Source organism: Artibeus jamaicensis, unplaced genomic scaffold, assembly GCF_021234435.1.
Source record: "Artibeus jamaicensis isolate MK-2021 breed Jamaican fruit bat unplaced genomic scaffold, CSHL_Jam_final contig_548, whole genome shotgun sequence".
In the NCBI taxonomy this organism is placed as follows: Eukaryota; Metazoa; Chordata; class Mammalia; order Chiroptera; family Phyllostomidae; genus Artibeus; species Artibeus jamaicensis.
The window spans coordinates 22,492,913-22,515,660 of NW_026521883.1; the positions used below are offsets into that span (position 1 = coordinate 22,492,913).

At 40.9% G+C, this 22,748-nt stretch overlaps 1 protein-coding gene across 1 annotated transcript in view; it reads left to right on the forward strand.

Moving 5' to 3' along the window:
- Positions 1 to 22,748, forward strand: part of FBN1 (fibrillin 1) — a 228,301-nt gene that overhangs the window by 142,096 nt on the left and 63,457 nt on the right. Inside the window, exons 17-31 of the mRNA XM_037156471.2 lie at positions 20 to 73; positions 1,657 to 1,782; positions 3,229 to 3,354; positions 3,924 to 4,043; positions 4,135 to 4,272; positions 5,147 to 5,197; positions 6,831 to 6,956; positions 9,026 to 9,253; positions 11,127 to 11,252; positions 11,365 to 11,493; positions 12,297 to 12,422; positions 12,534 to 12,659; positions 13,856 to 13,978; positions 15,030 to 15,155; positions 17,125 to 17,250. Of these exons, the coding sequence (XP_037012366.2) occupies positions 20 to 73; positions 1,657 to 1,782; positions 3,229 to 3,354; positions 3,924 to 4,043; positions 4,135 to 4,272; positions 5,147 to 5,197; positions 6,831 to 6,956; positions 9,026 to 9,253; positions 11,127 to 11,252; positions 11,365 to 11,493; positions 12,297 to 12,422; positions 12,534 to 12,659; positions 13,856 to 13,978; positions 15,030 to 15,155; positions 17,125 to 17,250 (1,851 nt within the window). The remainder of the gene's footprint in view (positions 1 to 19; positions 74 to 1,656; positions 1,783 to 3,228; positions 3,355 to 3,923; positions 4,044 to 4,134; positions 4,273 to 5,146; positions 5,198 to 6,830; positions 6,957 to 9,025; positions 9,254 to 11,126; positions 11,253 to 11,364; positions 11,494 to 12,296; positions 12,423 to 12,533; positions 12,660 to 13,855; positions 13,979 to 15,029; positions 15,156 to 17,124; positions 17,251 to 22,748) is intronic.

The window sequence follows — 22,748 nt, forward strand, 5'->3', positions numbered from 1 at the left end:
ATCTGTTAATTTATTGCAGCGGAATATCAGGCGCTCTGCAGCAGTGGGCCAGGGATGACATCAGCAGGCAGTGGTAAGGACCTGCTTCAAAATTTACTACCTCGAGCATGTGCAGAGGCAGGATCGGGCCTTCCTGTGGGTTTCTAGCTGGTCCCTTTACACCAGCGCGGCCATCACTGTATGATGTACCTAGGTCACCTAGAAGCCTCCCAGCGGCAGAGCAGCCATGGCACAGTGGGTCCTGGGATTGCTGGGTGTGGGTGTGGGGCTTGGAACTGTGGGCTGGGTGAGCTCCTGGGGGGCGGGGTGTTGGAGGACAGATTAGATCCCGTGACTGATTACTGGTGTACAACAAGGGTTAGCCTGGTCTCCCTTTCAGTCTCCCGCTATCAAGTACAATCAGGGTTGTGGGCACAAGTGAACTGTTATTTTGTAACTGTCTAGTGCTCAGTCATCATAAGATGGCAATTGGGAGCCATCTTATGTTTTATATTGTTTATCTTATATTTTGTAGCGTGCAATGACAACAATTAACTGAGTCGGATGAGAATGAAGTAGTTAAGTGTAGGAGTAAGAACTAGAGAAATATCAGTGCTATAAAAGGAATTACAATTAAAAGGGAGAACTGGAATAAGTATAAAATGAGTGGTATGAAACAGGGAGGGATTCTTTTATTAATGTAAGACTAAGTAATTTGATTCAGGAGAGATCTAAATAAAGTACACGGGCTGAACTGATGGTCAGTTCATTCAAGTTGATTGATTTCATCATTTTGTGTGGATGAAGATATAGACAGGATATTTGGAGGATAAGAGAGGAAAAGTAAGGAAATTTTATAATTAATAAAGAGTTGGGAGTAAGTAAGTCGTGCTAGAGACCTGCAGAAGTGAACAAAGGTCAACCCTGATTTATAGAAGAGTCAGGGACCAGGAACCATTACTGTCGAGATTTGAGACTGCCATTCACTGATTGTCATTCTGCATCACCTTTGACTATGAGAGCTCTCCTTGGTCTGAGAGAGCACAGAAGCGAGGGGACCCAGCCTCCTCTGGGCAGAGCTGCAGAGGCTTTTCCAGAGCAGGGGGCGTCTCAGTGGGCTTTAGACCAATGCATGGGTCTGCTCCAGGCACTCCTGACACAGAGCGAAGAGGCTTTTTTATGCTCACCTGAGAGTGAGAGTGTAAAGTCAATAAACAGCGTTTATGTTTTAATTTGAGCTTGAGGATATTACTGGACTTACAAAAGTTTGAACCATGAGAATGACACAGTCAGCGGGTGGCAATGTGGAAAGTAGATGGAAGATGGACAGCTGGTGGCAGAGAGACCAGTTGTAGGGCTCCAAGCTCTGCATTTGATCCACTTTTCCATCTGGGGTTTGGGAGAAAAGTTCAGGGGATCTCCTTCAGCTTGATTAAGGACTGGTAATCTTGTAGGTCCAGCTCAGATGCAAGTTCCTCTCAGGGACTAAGGGAAGGAAGGTAAGACTCAGAATATCTTGTGCTGAGAAAAAAGGGTCAAGCTTTCTCATCAAAATGCAATCTTTTTTTCTTTCACAAGGTCCTAAGGTCATTGCATTTATTGTTAACAGTATTTTTTGACAGTTCATTCGGTGTTTACTTTAGAACATTACTGATTGTGAATTTTTGTGTGCTGCAGATATAAATGAATGTGCATTAGATCCTGATATTTGTCCAAATGGAATTTGCGAAAATCTCCGTGGGACCTACAAATGTATATGCAACTCAGGATATGAAGTGGATGCATCTGGGAAAAATTGTGTCGGTGAGAAGTTTCACCTGTTTTCTAAGACATTTCATGCATATTGCTTTCATTTTGATGCTTGGACAAAATTGCTCTTGAAGGACTTCAAGGACTGGGCTACACTTTGGGTACTTCTAAACGAGACTCCAGTGAAAACAAGTTTTATTATTTTATTTTTCTTTGGGGGCCTCTCTTCATTGACACAAAAATGTCACTATTTATTTGGGCAGGCCAAAGAGACACAGGGATGTTTTAGCTTCATCCAGAAGTCACCCCATGGGAAGCAAAAGGGAGAGTTTGAGAAGTTGTAGGGGTTTTTCCTTTCATGCTTTGGTACACACTCTAAGTGGGAACAATTACTGTCAGGTCAGAAGTACGTTCATATTTCAGATCGTGTTCAGTAGTATGAAGTTAGAACTCAAAGACCCACTCCAGCCATTTCCCACACAGGGTTCCAGGGACTGCCTATTTTTTTAGCTTCCTCATCAATTGCTCAATTTAAGTTTCCAAGTTTTCTGACATCATCAGTTTAAGAATTGCAATATGAGCCTTTGGAACAGTGTTAGCATTTCCTTATACTATTTTGAAAGAATCTCAGTATGCCACCTGCTCAGCCAATAGCACAGCTTCATACTCATAGAAACTTTATAAATATGTTGCTGATTTAAGTGAATTTAATGCTGTGACCCATGTAGCTCTCCAGTGCTGAATGTATATATCCTTTATGTCAGGGCTACTAGCTTGTCAAGTGAGGATCTAAGTAGAATCTCTCAATGTCTAAAAAATGCCTTGTGAATGTATTCTGTGGGCTGGGTGATGTTATAGCCCAAATGGGTACTAAAAAAAAAAAGCTGTGTAATTTCCATTCTTCCTAATCTAAGTCATACATATCAAAAGGCAGATTTTGCATTAGATGGCTACTGTTCAGCTGAAAGCAAGGGGGTTTCCCCAGCTCTCTAAATCTTGAGGCTGAATTCCTCATGACAACTGTAAACTCTAGAGATTGCCTCATACTTGATAGACATTACTGAAGACCCTTTAAATTATTCCAAAGGAGAAACACACATCCTGGAACTAACACATATCAAAGATGGACCATGCTTTCTGAATATTAATTTAGTTCCTTAAGTGAATAGGATTAGACCTTTGAGTTCTGGTACAATGAGGCAATTAAATAAATATTAGTGATTTCTAGTAAATCCAGATTTTCTTTCTGCTAAAGAAAGAAGTGTATTGAATAATGTATGGTGAGTCTAGACTTTGTACATATCAAGTACAGATGATCAGGCCTTAAAATTAGGCAGTTTAACCAAAAACCAGTGGTACTTCTGTACCAATGGTTCAGAGGTTTTGCCTCTTGGTTTGAATTAGTCATGTCAGTAGGACCTGAAACCCTAACTAAAAGAGCAGAGATGTTGCATGCAAGTGATGAGCTCTTTAAAAACTTCACTTTTGTTGGTTTTCCAGATATTAATGAATGTGCATTGAACAGTCTTCTCTGTGACAATGGGCAGTGTCGGAACACTCCTGGAAGTTTTGTCTGTACCTGTCCCAAGGGCTTTGTATACAAACCTGACCTAAAAACCTGCGAAGGTAAACTATTTTTTGTTCTTGTACTGTGTTCTTTGTTGTCTTTTGGAATGCTGTTAGAAAACCATGAGAATAGATTAGAGTTTCTTCTATTTTAGACAGTTATGCCCCTTTAGTTGAGATTCTTTGGTCCTGTACAGCACTTATAGATACTTTGCAAGCTGCTGATGGTACTTACCTGCAATTAGCATATTATTTGCCATTTATTTTGAGTTCAAGTGCCATTTTTAAAGCATTCATTTTGCATTTGCCTGAAATTGGCATTCTGTTCACTATCATTTAATAGACAGAGAAAGCATTACATATATGCTGTTTGAGTTAGTTATTCAGAAGTTGCACTTACATTTGCTCCAGATTTTCTGAATAAAGAGATTCATCCATGTACCAGATTCTGAGCTATAGAGATGTGCTTAATTATTATCTTGGCATTCCATCTAGCCTAGAAAAATTCTATTTAGGCCAGCTTTACTGTCTAATGAAGAATACATGGTAGCAATTGAGTCCAAAGTTTAAATATTCATTCATGCCCAAGACTAGTTTTCAGCAGTAATGTTGACCTGTTCTTGTTTCAGACATCGACGAATGTGAGTCAAATCCTTGCATTAATGGAGTCTGCAAAAACACCCAAGGCTCTTTTATTTGTGAGTGTTCTTCTGAGAGTACTTTGGATCCGACAAAAACCATCTGCATAGGTATTTATCTTTCCGAGAATGATTTTTCTCTGTTTATCAAGGGTGCTGTGTTTCAGTATCTACTAAAGGTTTTCCCCCCTGCCTTCCACAGAAACCATCAAGGGCACTTGCTGGCAGACTGTTATCGATGGGCGCTGTGAGATCAACATCAATGGAGCCACCTTAAAGTCCCAGTGCTGTTCCTCCCTTGGTGCTGCCTGGGGCAGCCCCTGTACCCTATGCCAAGTCGGTAAGGGAAGTGGCTGCTGTGGCTCCCGTGCCGTTCCTATGCTTGTTTTGCTTAGAAAGGGGAAGCCTAGTACTTTGTACCTTTGGGTCAAATGGAGAATTTTAGAAAATTTAATTCTGATGACCTCAATGAAGCATATCACTGAATAGGAAAGTGAGAGAAGTTTCAAAGACAATGATTTCAGGGAATTTGGCAATTTATCATTTTCTGTCACCACATTGTAATACAGCTAGCTGGTGTGGCTTTCTGGGTCAGCAATTCCTGTTGGCCCTCTGCAGAGCCTAATGATTAGGGGTCCTGAGCTTTTTATAGGTGCACATTCTCTTCCAAAAAAAAACAAATTAATGTAAAGGAAACAGTATTCATGACTAAACTTCTAAATCTGTTACAGAGTTGAGGTTTGAGAGCCTTGCTGATGATTTTGTTGATTTGATGTTTGGGTATATAATGTGTGAATTTATATACTGTGAATGCTGCAGGGCATGGGATCTCGAAGTTCTAGAGTTTGTTTCCCATATCCACGTCACAGTAACCCTATAGGGTGATTCCTGTTTCAGGGTTACCAGCAAGAGAGAGATCTAGTCAATTTCCTTCTTGGTCTTCAGCTTAGCATGATTTTTAGGGTACCTTTGGGTGGTTTTGGATATCTCAGAGAAATTGGGCTTTATTTAAGGGGATATTTCATTATTATTCTTTTTCACTTATGCAATCTCAGAAACACTGTTATCTCAGACTTATTCATAGCAACAAAATCTAATTCATGTTCCAGGTCCTCTTTCATGTTTCTTATACTAGGTCATAATTATAAAGTCTGGATATTGTTATCTCAAATTTGTTTTTTGTTTGTTTGTTTCGATTTGATTTGTTTTTACAGATCCCATATGTGGTAAAGGCTATTCAAGAATTAAAGGAACACAGTGTGAAGGTATTTATGATTATTTATAAACCATCAACTTCGTGTGCTTGAAGAATGCTTGTGTTATTTTGGGCTGGGTATAGATGTCCCATAACTTCACAGTAAGAAATATGCAGCAGAGAAAAAAATAATGGGAACTGCAGAACATGACAGATGTTCATTTCACCAGGATATATACCCTATGGCCAGTTTCAAACCTCTGTGTCCAGGGTGCAGGGTAGCTGAAAATGCTTTAGGTTGACCATGGTTTGAATTGACTGCACTTCCAAATGCTGTATATACCAGAAGATAAAATAGGAGTTTTTGAACCAGGCTGTAAAATTTGCCTTTTTCTGGGTTTGTCCTGGGCTTTGTTTGTTGGTTGGTGTGTTTCATAGTCATGGATGATTGAGAAGGACACACTGCTGTATTGTTTCTGCAAGTCTGTGTGGCTCATCGTCAGTTTGCTGTGGTTCTTTCTTGTGGAGTCCAGATAGACATAGGTCAGGGTGACTAACACAACCTGACATGACAGGGCAGCTGAAAAATTTTAAAAACAGCAATTAGTCCCATATGTGGGATGAAATGAAGTTTTTTCCCTGCTAAAATAAGGAGAAACACTGCAACCCCCACCCAGGGGCTTGCTTTCCAAATGATGACTGAATTCTTTGGCCTTTCTTTGGTCCAGACCCATTGTTAATAAGTTATCTGACCTCAGCAGCACATTTTGGTGTACAAGTGGCCAGAACAACACCAAAAAAACCCCCAAGAAGGTAAATTTCCCCTTTCCATTTATCTCTCTTACAAGGAAATTCTGGAACATTTTTTCTCCTAACATCCCTGGTTTGGGAAGTCAGTTCTTCTAAATACAGACCCAGTGGATGTGAATTTCTTAAATAATGCTCCACTTTTTTTTTTTGACATTGACAAATAAGTGCCTTTCTTTGGATTAATTTGATGGTGAATACTTTTCCAAATTAAGTGCAGAGAACATACTGTTCTGCGTTAAGCAAACTGTGATGGACCGGCACATTTGAGAGAGATTGAGTGAATGATGAGTGGATGAACATGAGCATCTTTCGACTCTCCACAACTCAAACTGGGACCACCAAGGTTTTGACAGAACAGTCTGAAACTATAGCTAAGTTAGAAATAGTAATACACATCTGGGGACTTCTGAGCACTTCTTGAAAGAGAATCTTTTTGCTGTCCCCACATATTCCTTAGTAGGATTTTTTGGTATGCTGTTTCAAGTTCTTTATTCTTTGGTACTTTGCAAAACCAGGCTTCCCTTTCTCTACTGATTTCCAAACATCTGGACTCATAAAGCTAATTATATGGCTCCTGGGAGCCTTACCTGGATAGCCACACTACCCAGAACTGTCCCTGAGACCTTGCACCAGCCCCCTGTCTCTAAAACTCCAAAATTACTCCCTGAGTCCATGGAGAAACTCTTATATCTTTGGTGGCAGGTGAGCTCTCTTTGTTGCTATTCAGATGTCCCAGAAATTCTAGCCAAACTATTTGGAGACAAGCTAATTTTGTGAACTTACCAGGTTAAAATGGCCTTTTCTGTTATGAGAATAGTTATGACCTCAAGAATAGAATAAATAGACGATGTTTCAGAGATACATTAACTCATGCTTTTTTTCTTCCTTCATAGATATAAATGAATGTGAAGTGTTCCCTGGAGTGTGCAAAAACGGCGTGTGTGTTAACTCCAGGGGATCATTTACCTGTCAGTGTCCCAGTGGGATGAGTTTGGACATCACAGGGAGGATCTGCCTGGGTAAATACTGAGCTCATCACTTTCCTAATGATCATTTCTTAAAGATTATTAAAACTTCAATTGACAAGATAGAGCTGAATGTTTGGTTCCCAGAACAGAGACACATACATCCCAAATTCAGTATTTCCATTAGAATCCATGATGGTTTCTTGGAAGAAGAGCCTTCCTGATTTAAGCTCTTTGTTTATTCCTTGTATGAAGAGCAGAGAACACATTATGGAAGAGAAACTGTAGTTGATATGTAGCTGTTCCTTAACACTGCCATTGTAGTTATTAACCCAGAGCTGCTAAATCCACCCCCGGACCCCCTCCCCATATGTTATGGGCTACAGGATTTGAAGTGAATGGTAGGGAGAACAATTTCAGTTGGAAACTGCTAGGCAGGTTCTACTATTGGCCAGAATGACAGATCTTTGCAGAAAATTCTTGTGAGTATCAGGAATGAAGAGTGCCACAGTTTTGAATAGTGAACCTGAGAGAGCCCAGGGCTGTTGACACCGTCAGTCATGATGGGCTTCTCCAAGCCAATGGCTACAGCCCAAGTGGCAATAGTGCAGAAGAGACTGGGCACAGAACCCTGAGTTCTTAGAAAGTTGCCCTGTAGGTCTGTAGTGGCATGAGGTTTGAGAGCCCATCACCATTCTTGTGGGGTCTGGCAGACTTACTCTGATGTTAATACTACAGCTTCTGACTGCTAGTAGTATGTCTCTTGGATCATGGGTTTCTGAGTCCGTGACTATGGAAATAAGGCTCAGACTCATTGTGTATCTGAACCCTTATTACACTAAAGAGCATTCTTAGTGAAGGCCCACTGTAAGTGGTTAAAACACTGGTATGCAGCTAAGGGATTTGGATCATTTACCAATTAGAATAAACAAACCTTTAAATATAGAACTTTTGGGTTTATAATGTAAGCAATATGAAAGAGAAAAGTTGGAATTCAAAGGCTTGAGTCTTTGTGTAACTATGGAGGCCTGTTAATGCCATTCTGAGTCTTAGCTTCTTTGTTTTAAAAGTGGTCAACATATAGTGAGAAACTTCTTTCAGGTTCTTTAGCTGAAAGATGCTTTAATATTTAATTTATAAATTATTTAAGAAGTATCCATCTTAATAAAGGCAACTCTTGAGTAAAGTTGCCCAGAGGCCTCAGAAGCTTCCTAACATCAAAGGAAGCTTGGGCACTTAGGTGAATGGTTAACAACCACCTTGTGAAGAAGAAAGAGAGGGAATATCATGCCTTATGTTTTAATTACGCTTTACCATGTTCAGATGCACAATCTCACTTGAGCTTCATAGTAACCCCCTGAGAGATGAGTGGAACATCATTTTACAAATGTGGAAATTCAGGTTCCAGGTTAATAATTGTCTAAGACGAGCAGACTTCTCAGTCACAGAATAGGACCAAATTCTAGGTCTTCTGACCTCTGGTCTGCCACTCTTTTTACTCTTATTCATAATCCCCTGAATCTGGGGTTGGAGCTAGATGTACCCCACGTTGCACCCAGAAGAATGTATACATAAGCGCATGTTGAAGTGAAAGAAGTGACTGAGGAGTGAACAGCTTTTCTTTGCTGCTTTTCCTCTTTAATTTCAGGTGGGGTGTTTCTCTCCACAGTGACATGACTCTGAGGAAAAGGGGCTGGAGCTAGTTCAGATGTCCTCCAACGACCAAGACTGCAGTTTGCTTTTTTAGCTACAGATGAGATGTCAGGACGTTATGGCAGGCACACATTGGGAGCAGACAAGTCATGAAAACAGCTCCCCAAAGCCTATCACTGCACTTCTCAGAAGGCTGCTCCTTACATAGGATTATCAGAAAACACCTCATGTCAAAAAGAAACTTTGCACGAATAGGTGGTGCAAATATGTATGAGTTACCCAATAGGAGACTCTGTGTTAGGCAGGAATGCCCATCACAAACCCTGGGTTTCTTTTGAGGACAAAATAATTCTAGTCAGTAACTATGTAGAAAATTCTTGAGTGTATCATTATACTTTGCCGAACACAACCCGGCAGTTCAGGGTGTGAGACCAGAGTTGCTCTCCTCAGCCTCCGCTGCTCTCTGGCAGATAACCGCGTGGAAACCTGCTACCTGAGGTACGACGACGAGGAGTGCACTCTGCCCATATCTGGCCGCCACCGCATGGACGCCTGCTGTTGCTCCGTGGGGGCGGCCTGGGGCACCGAGGAATGTGAAGAGTGTCCCGTGAAGAACACACCCGATTACGATGAGCTCTGTCCCAGAGGCCCCGGATTCGCCACAAAGGAAATTACAAATGGGAAACCTTTCTTCAAAGGTACGATGGTTTCAGTGGTTGATTGCTCTTCTTTTCAGACTGGCAGGTGCATTTCCATGAGCCTAGAGTTCTATTAATGGAATTGCAATGAATATCACCAGTGTGGTCATCATCTCAGCATATGTTGTTTGCCTCCTGAACTCCCTGTAACCAGACATTCACTTTCTAATAGATTTTCTTTTTCTACTTCTCAGGCTCTCCTGAGGTCCCTTGCCTCTCCCATGTAGCCATTATTAAGTGTTAAAGTAGGTTTTAATGCCACACTAAGCCAAACATAAATGAAAGGAAATGGGGAATTTCTATGCCATCTGCCAAAGCCACTATGATAGGACATTTTATCCACCGATTTAGCACCCAGTGACTGCAGCGTAGAAAATGGGGGTGAGTGGCATGCGACACTCAGCGGCAGATGCTTGTTCTCCAGATTCAGTGAAGTTCTCTCCTGTGGCCGACACACCCCAGTAACATGATAGGTCAAATATTACTTAAGTTTTGTATGCCGTAATCTCAAATCCATGCAAAAAACCTGAAGTTGCAGATTTAAACTAATTCCAAAATTAATTTAAGTTTTTATGCACAATGAAACAGGACTTGTTTACTTCAGCATATGGAAAATCGTAATTGGTTCCTCAGAATTCTGATTATTCAGAGAGGCTCAGCTTATGTTCCCAGTATAGAGTATTCTGGTGGTTGCCTGTTGCGTCTGGTCCTAATCCAAACTTCATAACTAAATCAAATGGGAAATGAGTATGTAAATAGCACTTAACTAGCCTTATAGAAAAATGTGTAGACTTTTTTTTCTACTGAGCATTTGGTCCAAGAAGCCTTAGGGTTTTAAATTGTTGTGTCTGGAGAGAGAGTTTCTAGATGGCCCTCTTAAATGTCTCTTAAGTTAATTTTAAGAAACTTGAGTGATTTGCTTCCAAAGGCTATGGAAATCCATTGCCACAGAAGGACTTGATGTTCTTGAAATTTAATCTGCCAATTCTGTCTCTCGTGACACCATGTAGAAATGAACTTGTATTTCTTGAGCTTTAGGTCGTATTTTGGAAAGGCCCCTAAATGGGGAAACTCAGGTTCCATGTTCCAGAAGCTGTCTCCCAGGAAACAAAAAACTCTTTTATTTACATTAATGAACCTTTAAGGTTATATATGATATTTGAAACTCATGTATTTTAAAAAGCATGAAAAAGCATAAATGAACATCTCATTTCTCTCCACCGGTGATTTTCAGCCGGTACCGCAAGAGGCGCACTGGTGCGCTGCTGGCATTTTTAAAGCGTGTGGTTCCTGACGCTTTAGTCAGGGGCACTGACCTCTTCTCCCTTAGATTGTCAGATGAAGAAAATGACAGCAGCCAGCACAACAATATTTGTCAAGTTTGAAAGAATCAAAATTATGCCTGATTTTTGTCAGATCAGCAAAAATATATTTTTTGGTGTGCCACAGAATTTTAGTAATTTGATGTCTTCCATAAGCTGAAAAAGGCTGAAAATCACTCTCTACACAGTCATTTGATTGCTGTGGGCAATATATTCTAATATTCTTCTATGTGCTTTAAGTCTAGACACCAATGGTTTAGAGTATTCATTCAGCAAATATTTAAATGTTCAGTATGTATCATACAGTGTGCTGAATTCTACAAGTCTAAGTAAATACTCTTTACTTCTCTGATAGTGCTTTCTAAAATAGAAGTTTAAAAGACTTGAAATGTTTCCACAATCATATTCCCTGTATATTATCGCATATTCTTTAAAATGAATATTGCCAAGACCTTATATCAAGAACTTCCAACCTCCTGAGTTGTAAATGGTAGGCACTGAGCCCTAATTGGTTTCTCACAAACTTTTCACACATTTTATTTTTCTTGAAGATATCAATGAATGCAAGATGATCCCCAGCCTCTGTACCCATGGCAAGTGCAGAAACACCATTGGCAGCTTTAAGTGCCGGTGCGACAGTGGCTTTGCGCTTGACTCTGAAGAGAGGAACTGCACAGGTCAGTGGAGGGCTCACCTTGGAGGGACACCCTTTGGAACTCTTCATCTTTATTCCACAAGATTGAAGGCTGTCTCGATACTCATTTGCTGCCACTTGCTGCTTTTGCGCAGACATCGATGAATGCCGCATATCCCCTGACCTCTGTGGCCATGGCCAGTGCGTGAACACCCCAGGGGACTTTGAATGCAAGTGTGACGAAGGCTATGAAAGCGGATTCATGATGATGAAGAACTGCATGGGTAAGTGCGGGCCCATTTGGTCGTCACAGGAGAAAAGGGATTCCAAGAAGCTTTGAGGACTTGTAGCCTGTGTCCTAGCTTCTTCCTGCTCCCCCAGTGTTTTGATCTCCTCACCAGTGGGTCAGGAATCAGTCTGTGGCAGAGGGAGACTGACATGTGCAAGGGGTGAGGGAATTCTTGCTGTGGCGTGGGGGGGGGGCCCAGACACTGGTTATGGGTCCCCGAGGAGTGAGTGTGAAGCCTGGAATATGTGCCCCAGGGAAGAGAGAACAAATCGAACATAAGTTATACTTAAGGTCACAGTGCAGGGTCTCTGTCCAACATTTCTACAGAAGGAGATTAATTAAACTGGTTGCCTTAGATTTGGTTCTCTGAGAGAGATTATTCTGAGGGAGTGCTCTCAGGAGGAACCTGTAACGAAGTGAGGGGGAGGCAGGTCAGGGAAGAAGAAGAGAAGCAGAGTTCAGCTGCATTTTGGCGCTAACCGAATTCCACAGGTGACTCAGGAGTGTGAATGGTATCAGAGTATTGTCCCACCCTGAGACAAGGAGGCCAAGATTTTGATTTCCACATCAGTTAAATCAATTAGCAGCCATGGGCAGCTCCCTGCATGAGAGGGAAATATAATCTCCCATCTCCCATGTATTTCTGAATGAAATGGACAGCAGTTCTTCAGGAAGGGCGCCTAGAAGTCATTAGCAGCCAAGATCCCCCGAAACCAGGCGATGTTGCACTGGCCTGGTCGTGGGGACCTGGGCAGGACACCACCACCATCTTTACCCTGGGCCATTTCCATTTTGCAGACATTGATGAGTGCCAGAGGAATCCCCTCCTATGCCGAGGAGGTGTTTGCCTAAACACCGAGGGAAGTTTCCGCTGTGAATGTCCTCCTGGTCATCAGCTGTCCCCCAACATCTCTGCATGTATAGGTAAGGAGGAAGACTTTCAGACCACTTACCCATGGCCAGTCATTTGACCCACATGTCTTCCAGAGTCCGAAGCTGATGGCTGGATGTTTGCCATTCTTATTTTCTGCACAGATATCAATGAATGTGAACTGAGTGCGAACCTCTGTCCAAATGGCCGATGTGTGAATCTCATAGGGAAATACCAGTGTGCCTGCAACCCTGGCTATCATTCAACCCCCGACCGGCTGTTTTGTGTTGGTAAGTTGTATATCGAATATTGGTTTATATTTTATTTGATTAGTCTCTTTCTAAAGCACGCAGCTGTATTCTCTGAGTTCTGTTGCCCTCACTAGTTACTTTTACTTAATTTTTCTTATTCCCCTGTAAGCAAAATTCTTTTCCTGGTGGCTCACAATCTTCGGGTCTTGCCTCCCTCGTGTGTTTAAAGAACAGTTAAGTGAGAGATGTGGAATGTTTTAGCTTTAACAACTGCGATTTGACCCATGCTGCTTTAATGGTGAATGGCAGTGCATGCTTTGTTTATGCAGATGCATAGCTGGGCAGATCAGCCAGTGATTACTAACCACCTGAGATAAATGAAGCGTGGTGAGGTTCATGTAAAAGATAAAAAGCATAGGGTACAATCTCTGCCCTTAGGTGGTTGAGATCGGTTTAAATATTTCAAAGAATAATTATTGGAAGGAAAACCATGATATGTTACATTGAAATAGAGGCCAGGTCTGGCATTCCTGAAAGATGGGGTTTTGTGGGACAAGCCTTGTGCTTTGTGGCTGGCCCTCTGTAGGTTTAGTCATACTGGAAAGAGTGGCACAGAAAACCCTGTGGCTTTGCTGTGCCCAAAGTCAAAGTGAAACTTTGTAGAAACTGCCAGTTTTTGCCTGGTTTGGGGTGTACATCATGTGGAACTGCCAAGTCTCACATGGTTTCTACCCAGAGTCATAAATCAGCCTGGATTCTTCTGAAACTTGGCCCAGGACAACTCAGAACTCTAACTCAGGTTCTCGAAAAGGTTTAGAACTTCAACTAATTAAGCTGAATGTCAAGTTTATAGCTGAATCTGTGACCCAGAGAGTTTCACCTATGTGGCCATGGTCATATGTGTTCTCACAGCACCTAGCACTTCTCCCACAGAGCGCGCGGTGCACTACGTGTTGTGGAAGTGATTGTTCCTCTGACTCTCCAGCTGCAGTCGGCCATCGTGAAGGCAGGTCTTGTGTCTGTCTCATTCACCATTAGGTTCACATCCCTAGCACATAGTATAGTAGGTATGTAGTTCATATTTTTGAAGGAGTCGAACCATGTAGTGCCTTCCAGTTGCCCCAGGATGCTCTTATTTATTTATTTTTGCTTTACTTAATCCATGCCTAGAAATTATAAATGCATGCCACTATCATAAACACAGAGAAAGGTAATATTCTTTGTATTTTTCTTAGACATCGACGAATGCAGCATAATGAACGGTGGTTGTGAGACCTTCTGTACAAACTCTGAAGGTAGCTACGAATGTAGCTGTCAGCCAGGATTTGCACTAATGCCTGACCAGAGGTCGTGTACTGGTAAGTGGGGTTTAGCCTCCTGTGAAATCTCTCAGTAACAGGTCCCTGGGTAGAGTGGTTCAGGGCCCAGGCTTTGGACTTAGGTAGTTCTGAGTCCAAATTTTTTGTTTTTTCACATATTTTAGCAGTGGGTTCTTGAGAGAGTCTCTTCTATAAAATGGGGTTTAGATCCCTGTGTGGAAGAGTTTGTGTAGCACTCAGTCTAGTACCTGGTACGTGCTCAGTAAGTGGAGTGTAAAAATAGTTTCTCTATGGATGGGAGCTTTGAAGATGCTGCTCTCTTGGCTTCCATAGTGCTCTTCAGGGTGCGTTGCCTGGAGCTGCAGTACCAGCCTCACCTGAGAATATGTCAGAGAGGGAAACCAAAGACCTACTGAATCAGAAACTTCTGGGGGTTGAACATAGTAATTTGTTCTCACAAGCCCTCAAAGTGATTTGGATGTGTGCTCAAATGTGAGAAATGCTGGTCTAATTTACACTTCCTGTTGTAGCATTCTGGAGTAGAGAGCCAGGTAGGCAGCTAGGGGTGGAAAATGACTTAGGTAATAGAGGTATTGATTTTGGCTTGGGTTAAGAAGAGAATCTCCCTTAAAAGCCCTAGGTGCAAATTAGACTGTAAAAACTGAATGTTGAAAAGAAATATTTTTACTAAAAATGCATCTAAGCAGATTTGCTTATTAATGAGTTTTTAGTTCAAAATATCAGTAAACAGATGACAGATCTTAGGCATTTAAATTTGATGAGAAATATAAGATTCATGATCATTTTTGAATGATAAATTCACAGCAGAGATAAAATTGCGAATTAAATGATGGACTTTTAAGTGGGTGTGGCTCTCGACCTTGAACAGCAGGCTGTGAATTTTGAAGACGGTTCTCTCCCTTTTCATCTGCGATAGCTAAAGGGATATTTTATGTAAAGCTTTATTTGGATTTGAGAACTAATGATCTTATGCCAGCAGGCTGAGTTCATGTGACTTGGGTCAGTTAACTTTTTCATCACTGAATTAACAGAACCAATATCAAGCTGTTGTTTGTTTCATTCTCTGCAGACATTGATGAATGCGAAGATAACCCCAATATCTGTGATGGTGGTCAGTGTACCAACATACCTGGAGAGTACAGGTGCTTGTGTTATGATGGATTCATGGCATCCGAAGACATGAAGACTTGTGTAGGTAAGCGAAGAAAACACAATTTTCCACTTTCTCTGGTTATTCACAAGTACTGTTAAATTATATAAAAATTACTTTGGATAGCCGATAGGTTCTATGTGAACAGTAGGGATACTTGGGGATATAATGCTAATATTCCAAAACTAGCTTTTCAAAGAGCCACTTTCTTGTGACTATGGTATGATGCTCCCATCAGACATGTTATGCGGACTGAGCTACCATTGGTCAACTCCAGATAGAGTTTATTTTGCCCATGCATTACTTATGTCCAGTTAGTCCTCCTTCTGCTGTGACTAGAGTTTAGGCTTTTGTTTAACTAAAGGCAAACACAATTTATTTCTGACAAAAGGCAATAAACTTTAGAATTGATGGTATTTGTTTTAGAGTTTCTATTGCTGTGTATTCAAATTTGCTAAACTTTTCTTCTGCAGTATCTATCTAATCTGCCTTTAATCGTATTATCTCAGATGTTATAATTTTCATCTGTAAGAGTTCGATTTAGGTCTTTTTTTTTATACTTTGGTGTCTCAAGTTAGTATGTCCAGCCATTCCTCTAGCTTTCTGAGCATACAGAACAGAGTTGTAACAGCTATTTTAATGGCTTGCTCTACCGATTCTGTCATCTGTGTCAGTTCTGAGTCATTTCAGTAAACTGACTTTCCTCTTCATTATGGGTCATATTTTCCTGCTTGATGGAATGCCTGGTAATTTTTGATTGGATGCCAGACAATATAAATTTTGAGTTACTAGGTGCTAGATATTTTTGGATTCCTAGAAATATTCTTGAACTTTATTTTGTGACCCAGTTGTTTGGAAACAGATTGATCCTTTCAAAGTCTTGCTTTTATGCTTTAAGCAGCAGTTAGTCTTGGGCTAATTTTGCTCCATTACTGAGGCAAGACCCTTCTGGACATGTTACTTGAACACCTGTGAATTATGGGATTTTCCAAACTGACTGGTGGGAACAGGCACAATTCCAGGCCTGTGAAGTCTGACGATTGTTCCCCTGAATTCCTGTGGATGGTACTTTCCCAGTTTTGAGTAGCTTCCTTACATGCATCCACTAGTCATTACTCATCTGAATACTTGTCTGGGACCTTTTGCAGATCTCTGTAGCTTTTTCTCTGTGCAGCTGCCATCTGTCCTTTGCTCTGCCCCATCATCTCCAGTGACCTGGGCCTTTCAGGACTTTCAGCTTTATCTGCTCAGCCCAGGACACACACAACTCTGGTTTCACTCGTCATCCCTTCCCCATGCCACAGCCTTATACTCTCCCTCTGTAGTCATCTGGGGCTTTGTACAACTCAATCAGTTTGTTCTGGTTCTCTAGGGATCACCATATTTTGTTGCCTGTATTGTCCTTTTGTTGTTGCTTCAGGTGGGAAGGCAGACTCTGTGCCTATTACTCTATCTTGGCCTGAAGCAAAAATTTAAAATGGAAAATATTGAAACTGTATCACATTTATATCTTAGGAAAACCCTTACTGAATATTTTTGAAGTCCCAGAAATTCAAGCGAATGTCATAAAAATATTTTTTTAGTTTGGGAAAGACGTGAAGTTTGTAACTACCTACACTTAAGACTAGTAGTGTATCTGTCCTTTCTTTTAAAATATGGAAACTAAATTGTCAGCATCATGCAAATTGAATTAAAAGTTTCATCTTGCAACATAATACACTGTTTTGAAAAGCTTTCTAGACTTCACATAAACAGGCTCTATATTTACCTGGCGTCAGTCAGTTTATTTGATTACTTGACCTCCTGCTTAGGGCCCAGATAAGACGCCAGTGTACATGGGTAGCCTGCAGTGTAGGAAGCACATGTGAATTGAGCTCCACAAATGATACCTTTTTTTTAGTGAAAGTATTTTACCTTTTCTGATTTGTTTAGCGCAGTTGTATTATCTTGGGGGAAAAGTACTCACTGATAGAAATAAACGGTTATACGTGTTAATAATATCTCTGTTTTACAGATGTTAATGAATGTGACCTGAATCCAAACATCTGTCTAAGTGGATCCTGTGAAAACACTAAAGGCTCATTTATCTGCCACTGTGACATGGGATATTCAGGCAAAAAGGGAAAAACGGGCTGTACAGGTATGTTTTTAAAAACTGGACAATAAAACAAACGATTAAGAGACTGCTACTACAATTATAGATTAATAAAGTTTTAGGAGCTATTAACATTTTAATGACATTATAGAGCATTTTGTACATTTTTCATTAATTTAGCCTGCACTTTTTTGAAACTTGTTATACTTTAGATTAGATGTACACTGAGAGTATGTTTTCTTTACCTCTGAAACAAGGCATATTGGATAAATTACCACCATAACTAACACTATCACATTTGTATGAGGTTAACATCACATTTTATGTCAAAGTGGTTAACATGCTAATTACCAAACATTCATATCCCTTTATAGTCATGTGCCACATACTGATGTTTAGGTCAATGGATCACACATCCAACAGAGGTCCCATCAGATCATAATGGGGCTGAAAAATTCCTGTCACTTAGTAATATTTTCGCTGCGATAACATCGTAGCTCAACATGTTTGTGGTGATGCTGGTGTGAACAGATACCACACTGCCAATCATGTAGAAGTACAGCACATGCAATTCCAGCAGCAGGCTGTACCATGCAGGTCTGTGTGGTGCACTCTGATGCCCGTACAATGATGAAGTTGTCTCACTATGCATTTCCCAGAAGGCATCCGTCCTTATGGGGCACGGGACTATATGAGAGCAAGCCCTTCCCTAGAACTTCCATTGCCAACACTCTACTGAAGGCCTTTTACGTTTTTGAAGAAGCACATCCTGTTGTACGATTCATAGATTTCATGAATTCTCATCTGTCTCCTAGTTCCTTCAGTTAGTAGATTTTTGAAGTGTTAAGTTGCATTAGCCCAATTAAGTCTTTCTTCCTGGGATTTAATAAATCTTATGTAGTGGGGACGAAGTCCTTCAAAATTTTGGTTGTCTAATACCAATAGCATCAATTATACCAGTAAGAAAATCTTTTCACAATATTTCTAAATTATCTGCTAAATGTCAAATAAAAGAAGTCATTCTGTGTGATATTGTTTTCAAATGTTTAGTTGGTATTTTCAGACTTGGGGCTATGCTGTTAAGTATGTGGAATAATAAATAAAGTTTTACTGTAATTACATATAGTAATATAATAGATTGTGGCATATAACATAATTTAAAACATAATAGAGACCATGGTGAGCTTGAATTAGGTAACTGCATAATTTCTACACAAATAACAGACTTTAATTCCAAAAGCCAATTTGGCAAGCCTCCATGACTTAAAATGAACAATAAAATATTTGCAGATTGGCAGTGTGGTATGGGTACCGATCCTTTTCTAAATTATATCAACATTTTTCAAGAAAACCCCCAAGTATATAATCATTTTAAACCATGTAATAATACCAAGCTTCAAAGTTACATATATACAGAATACCACCAATAATGTAACTGTGGGTTCCAAAATGACAGATTCTAGTCAAATTATAAAAATAAGCACGAAGCTGGAATGCTTTCATCCTCACGACACTGCATGTCCCGTGAAGCGTGGTGAGGGGCCTGTCCACTCTTAACAGCGCAGCGTTTAAAGTCTCAACTCCTCGTGTGGTCTCCGGGATTCAAATGATGCTCGGCTCAGTACACCTATGGTTCGGATTTTATTTTTAGCTTGCAATCTAAATATAGAAATGGGAGTCAAGGGCAGTGGTCTGGCAGGGATGAAGGGAAAGGTAGAACAGTTCCATACTGCATTTTACTTAATAGAGGCTAATACCAGCAGCATTTGGCTCAGTTAAACTCTCTAAACTCACCCCAGAGAATGGTGATGTTAAAGAAGGGAGAAGTTGCCCTGGCTGGCGTAGCTCAGTGGATTGAGCGCAGGCCTGCAAACCAGAGTATCGCGGTTCGATTCCCAGTCAGGGCACATGCCTGGGTTGCAGGCCAGTTCCCAGCAGGGGACTCACGAGAGGCAACCACACATTGATGTTTCTCTCCCTCTCTTTCTTCTTCCCTTCCCCTCTCTTGAAAAATAAATAAATAAAATAAAATTTAAAAAAAGAAGGGAGAAGTTAACCTAATGGGATGGTCTTCACCTATACGAAAAGGAGATCTCTCTAATTTTATGCTCCAAATTCCAGCTAACAGAGGCATGTGTGGAGGCCAATTATTTTAGGCCTTTTACCATGAAGAAAGCTTAAATTTTCATGTGACATTAATTTCATGTTAGGTAAATGAGATATAATGTATATAATGCCCTCGGCACAGTGCTTGGCATTCAGTAGCTTCGTCAATAAATAGTAGCTGCTGTTGTTATTATAAAATGAGACACAGACACCGTGTCTAGAAGCCATTTAATTGAAGGCGTAACTTCTAATTTAGCAAAATTTTACACTGCTATTTACTGACACACTCTTGAAATCAGTTTAAAGGAAGAAACTCTCGCTCTGGATATTAAAAAGTTGCTTTCGACGCAGATTTTAATCAAGTTGGTACAGACCGGGAGACTGTGGTGAGGAGAGCCGTGTCGTCCATGCCGGATGAGATGACCCCACTTCTGCTTTAAGAACAGCCATCTTTCAGTGAATCATGTGAACAGAAACATAGATCTCAAGTCCAAGAAATACTCTGTTTTTTCCCAAGGGCCAGCATCTCCCTGCTTTTAAATCGTAGTCTAAAACGAGTTTTAACTGCGTAAAACCCAGGGAGCACTGCAGAGAGAAGACCGGTCTCATGGCCCCTTTGACATCACCGCAGCATGGCGTGTGGTGTCCTCACGCAAAGCAGTGGAACTCGGGTTTATTCCTAGTTCTTCCACTGGTTCATGAGCTGGAAGAAATCACCAGGGTGCCGTGCAGTCACACAGTGTTCCCCTTGGGTAAGAAGCCCGCAGTGCAGTGTGGAAGGAGAGGATGCATTAGGGAGCGAAGGAACAGAGGTCCCCTGTAAATACTGTTATTAACAACCGAGGGCATCACACCTGATTGAAAATGACTTCCACAAACAGGAAGTGGCAGCTTGTCTGGTATACTTAAAAACAAGTTGTTAAAAATCTGAGCCAAAACGTTTTTAATCCCATGTAAGTAGGGCTCTTTTAGCCTGCTTTTAGTTTAAAATTAGTGTCACTCACAACTTAGAATACTAGCAGGTTACCTTGGTGATAGCCATATTAAAGACAAGTTTTTATAATGGCAACTAATACAAACACAGATATTATCTTGCCTAATGAGATAAAGAAGTCCACAATCAATAACAGTGAAGAACATATCTGGATCTACGTTTTGAGGACAGACAAAAGAAATATCCTACACATATTTCTACACGTGTATAATATATATAATATACATAATATCTACATTTAAAAAATAAGTAGCCTGTAAAAGAATTATAAAAATATGCATGCTATTTCATAGGGAGGAACTTTGCTTCATAGGAACTAAAAAAATGTTCTCTGCGTTCCATTACAGCTTTGTCTAAATATTTCAGCTCCCTTGTCATTGCCGATTGTTTCCATTTTAACAAATAAACATGTTTTTCCCCCAATCGCTTTAGCAGTGTTCGGAATCCACCCACTGACTTACATTCCCAGCCTACACAGATGTTAGGGGATTTTTTTTTTCCCTTCAGTCTTGTCCAAATCTTGGATTGAGGGGAATGTTCAGTTTAATGGAGGAAGAAAGTACATTTGTTTGAAATCTAGAACACAGCTCTCTGTCCTTGGCTTAAGGGAGTGAGCTGGATCACAGGTTTTCTGTGACCCATGTTCAAGGCTTCTGCTGCTCACTTTACCTAACTGTAGTCAGACAGCCAATTGGAAGAAGAAGAACTAGGTTGCTGCTAGGTGCCATTCTTGGTGGGCCCTGGCTGACTTGTCAGACCCTCCCACCCACTATGTGCTAACTCAGTCAGTAAGGTATACCATTAAACTCAGAGTTGCTCTCAGTTAAAACAGGAGGCTTTCTTGGTGGTTCCATTTCTCAAACTGTGTGCTGCTTCTCACCTGAGAAACGTTGCCGGCGGGTTGTAGTCCATGAGAAAGAAGGAGAGACTTCAAAACCACCTGCACTCACTGAGGATTTGCACCTATTTCCTTCCAGCTTCTTATCACTGCTAATTGTCCTCCCCTGGCACTCAGCCTGGGAAAACTCGTTGGGTGTTCAGTTAAATGGTTTTGGCTCAAATGTGGATCTAAATTAAGAAATCCGTGCAGCCTTCACATTTGGCCTCTCCACTCACTCAGATGCCCTCTTTCCCAATGCCTAGTCAAGGAGCTCTGCTGGGCTTGGGTCCCCATGACGGATGCCGAGGTGGCGGGAATAGAGGTGTTTGTGTGGGTGATACAGCCATTCCCTGCACGACTGTCAGAGGAAGCCAGAGCTGTGCCTGGGGCCTGCTCAGACCACACCCTTCCCCCCGTGCACATAGGACCTTTGAGTCTATGAGGGAACTTGGTGGGTTTCTGGAGGTTGCAGTATCAGCCCCAAATTTGAATTTCTTTGCTTTTCTTGGCTTGTGCTTATTCTTAATCTTAAAAAGGAATTTTCTGTCTGGAGCAAACTTGTGGGGGAAAGAGAACATTTGTACAGAGAGAGATGTTCTTGGCAAGCATGTGCTGTGTTTCCTTCACATTGTTGAAGACTACAGTGTTTGAATACAGCATTTTTGTTTGCTTGTTTTCCTCATGGCTCAGTTTCCCCTTCTGCTTGTTTTTATAATGAAGTGCAGTCATATACACACATGCAGAAACTTTTTATTCAGGGATGTCTTTACACTGTATGACCACATCTTTCTAATTCACTTGTCACATACTGAGCATGTGACAAGGCATTGAGATAATGGCTTATACAAGAATTTGCCAAGTGGGGAATTAAATATTGGCCCCTGATCTGCTCCTCCCTAGTGTCCTAAAGCCCACACTACAGGGCCTGTTGCAAATATAATTTCTTCTCACCTTGAAAAAGTGTGGTGAAATTGCACATATTTCCTTGAATTAAAAATTTATATTAGCATATTATTAATGATAGAAAAGAAGGGAAATTCTCCTTTTAAAAGAACTTGTAATTTTCTTAATTGCAACACTATAAATGGAAGGTAAAGATCTGTGTAAAAATAAGGTAACTTTGGTTATTAGCAAACCAGAAAGAGAAAGGTTACAAAATTACTAGGTTGAAAGGCTAGGATAATTTTTGAAAATTATGCTCAGTAAAAAGATTAGTGAATACTTCTATGAGTCTGTTAAGCTAACCAAGATTTTGAAAACTCCATAAAGCAGGACCTAAGGTCCTAATGTATCAAAACAAATCAGCCCCATGAGGCAGCTGTGGCCTGGGGCAAAGGGTACTATGCAGTGGACGGGGAGAGTGAGTTCATTACTGGCGGTCCTGGCTCTGCCCCTCGCTGACTCTGGGGCTCTCCAGAGTCCCCACGCCTTTGGGAAACTCTGTATCCTCCTCTGAGAAAGTGAGGATTGGGAAGGTAGAATTCTAAATTCTTTCCACTTAGAAAATTCCTTGATTTTATAACTTTCGGAGGCTTCAGTACTTTGGCAGTTGAAGCTCATTAT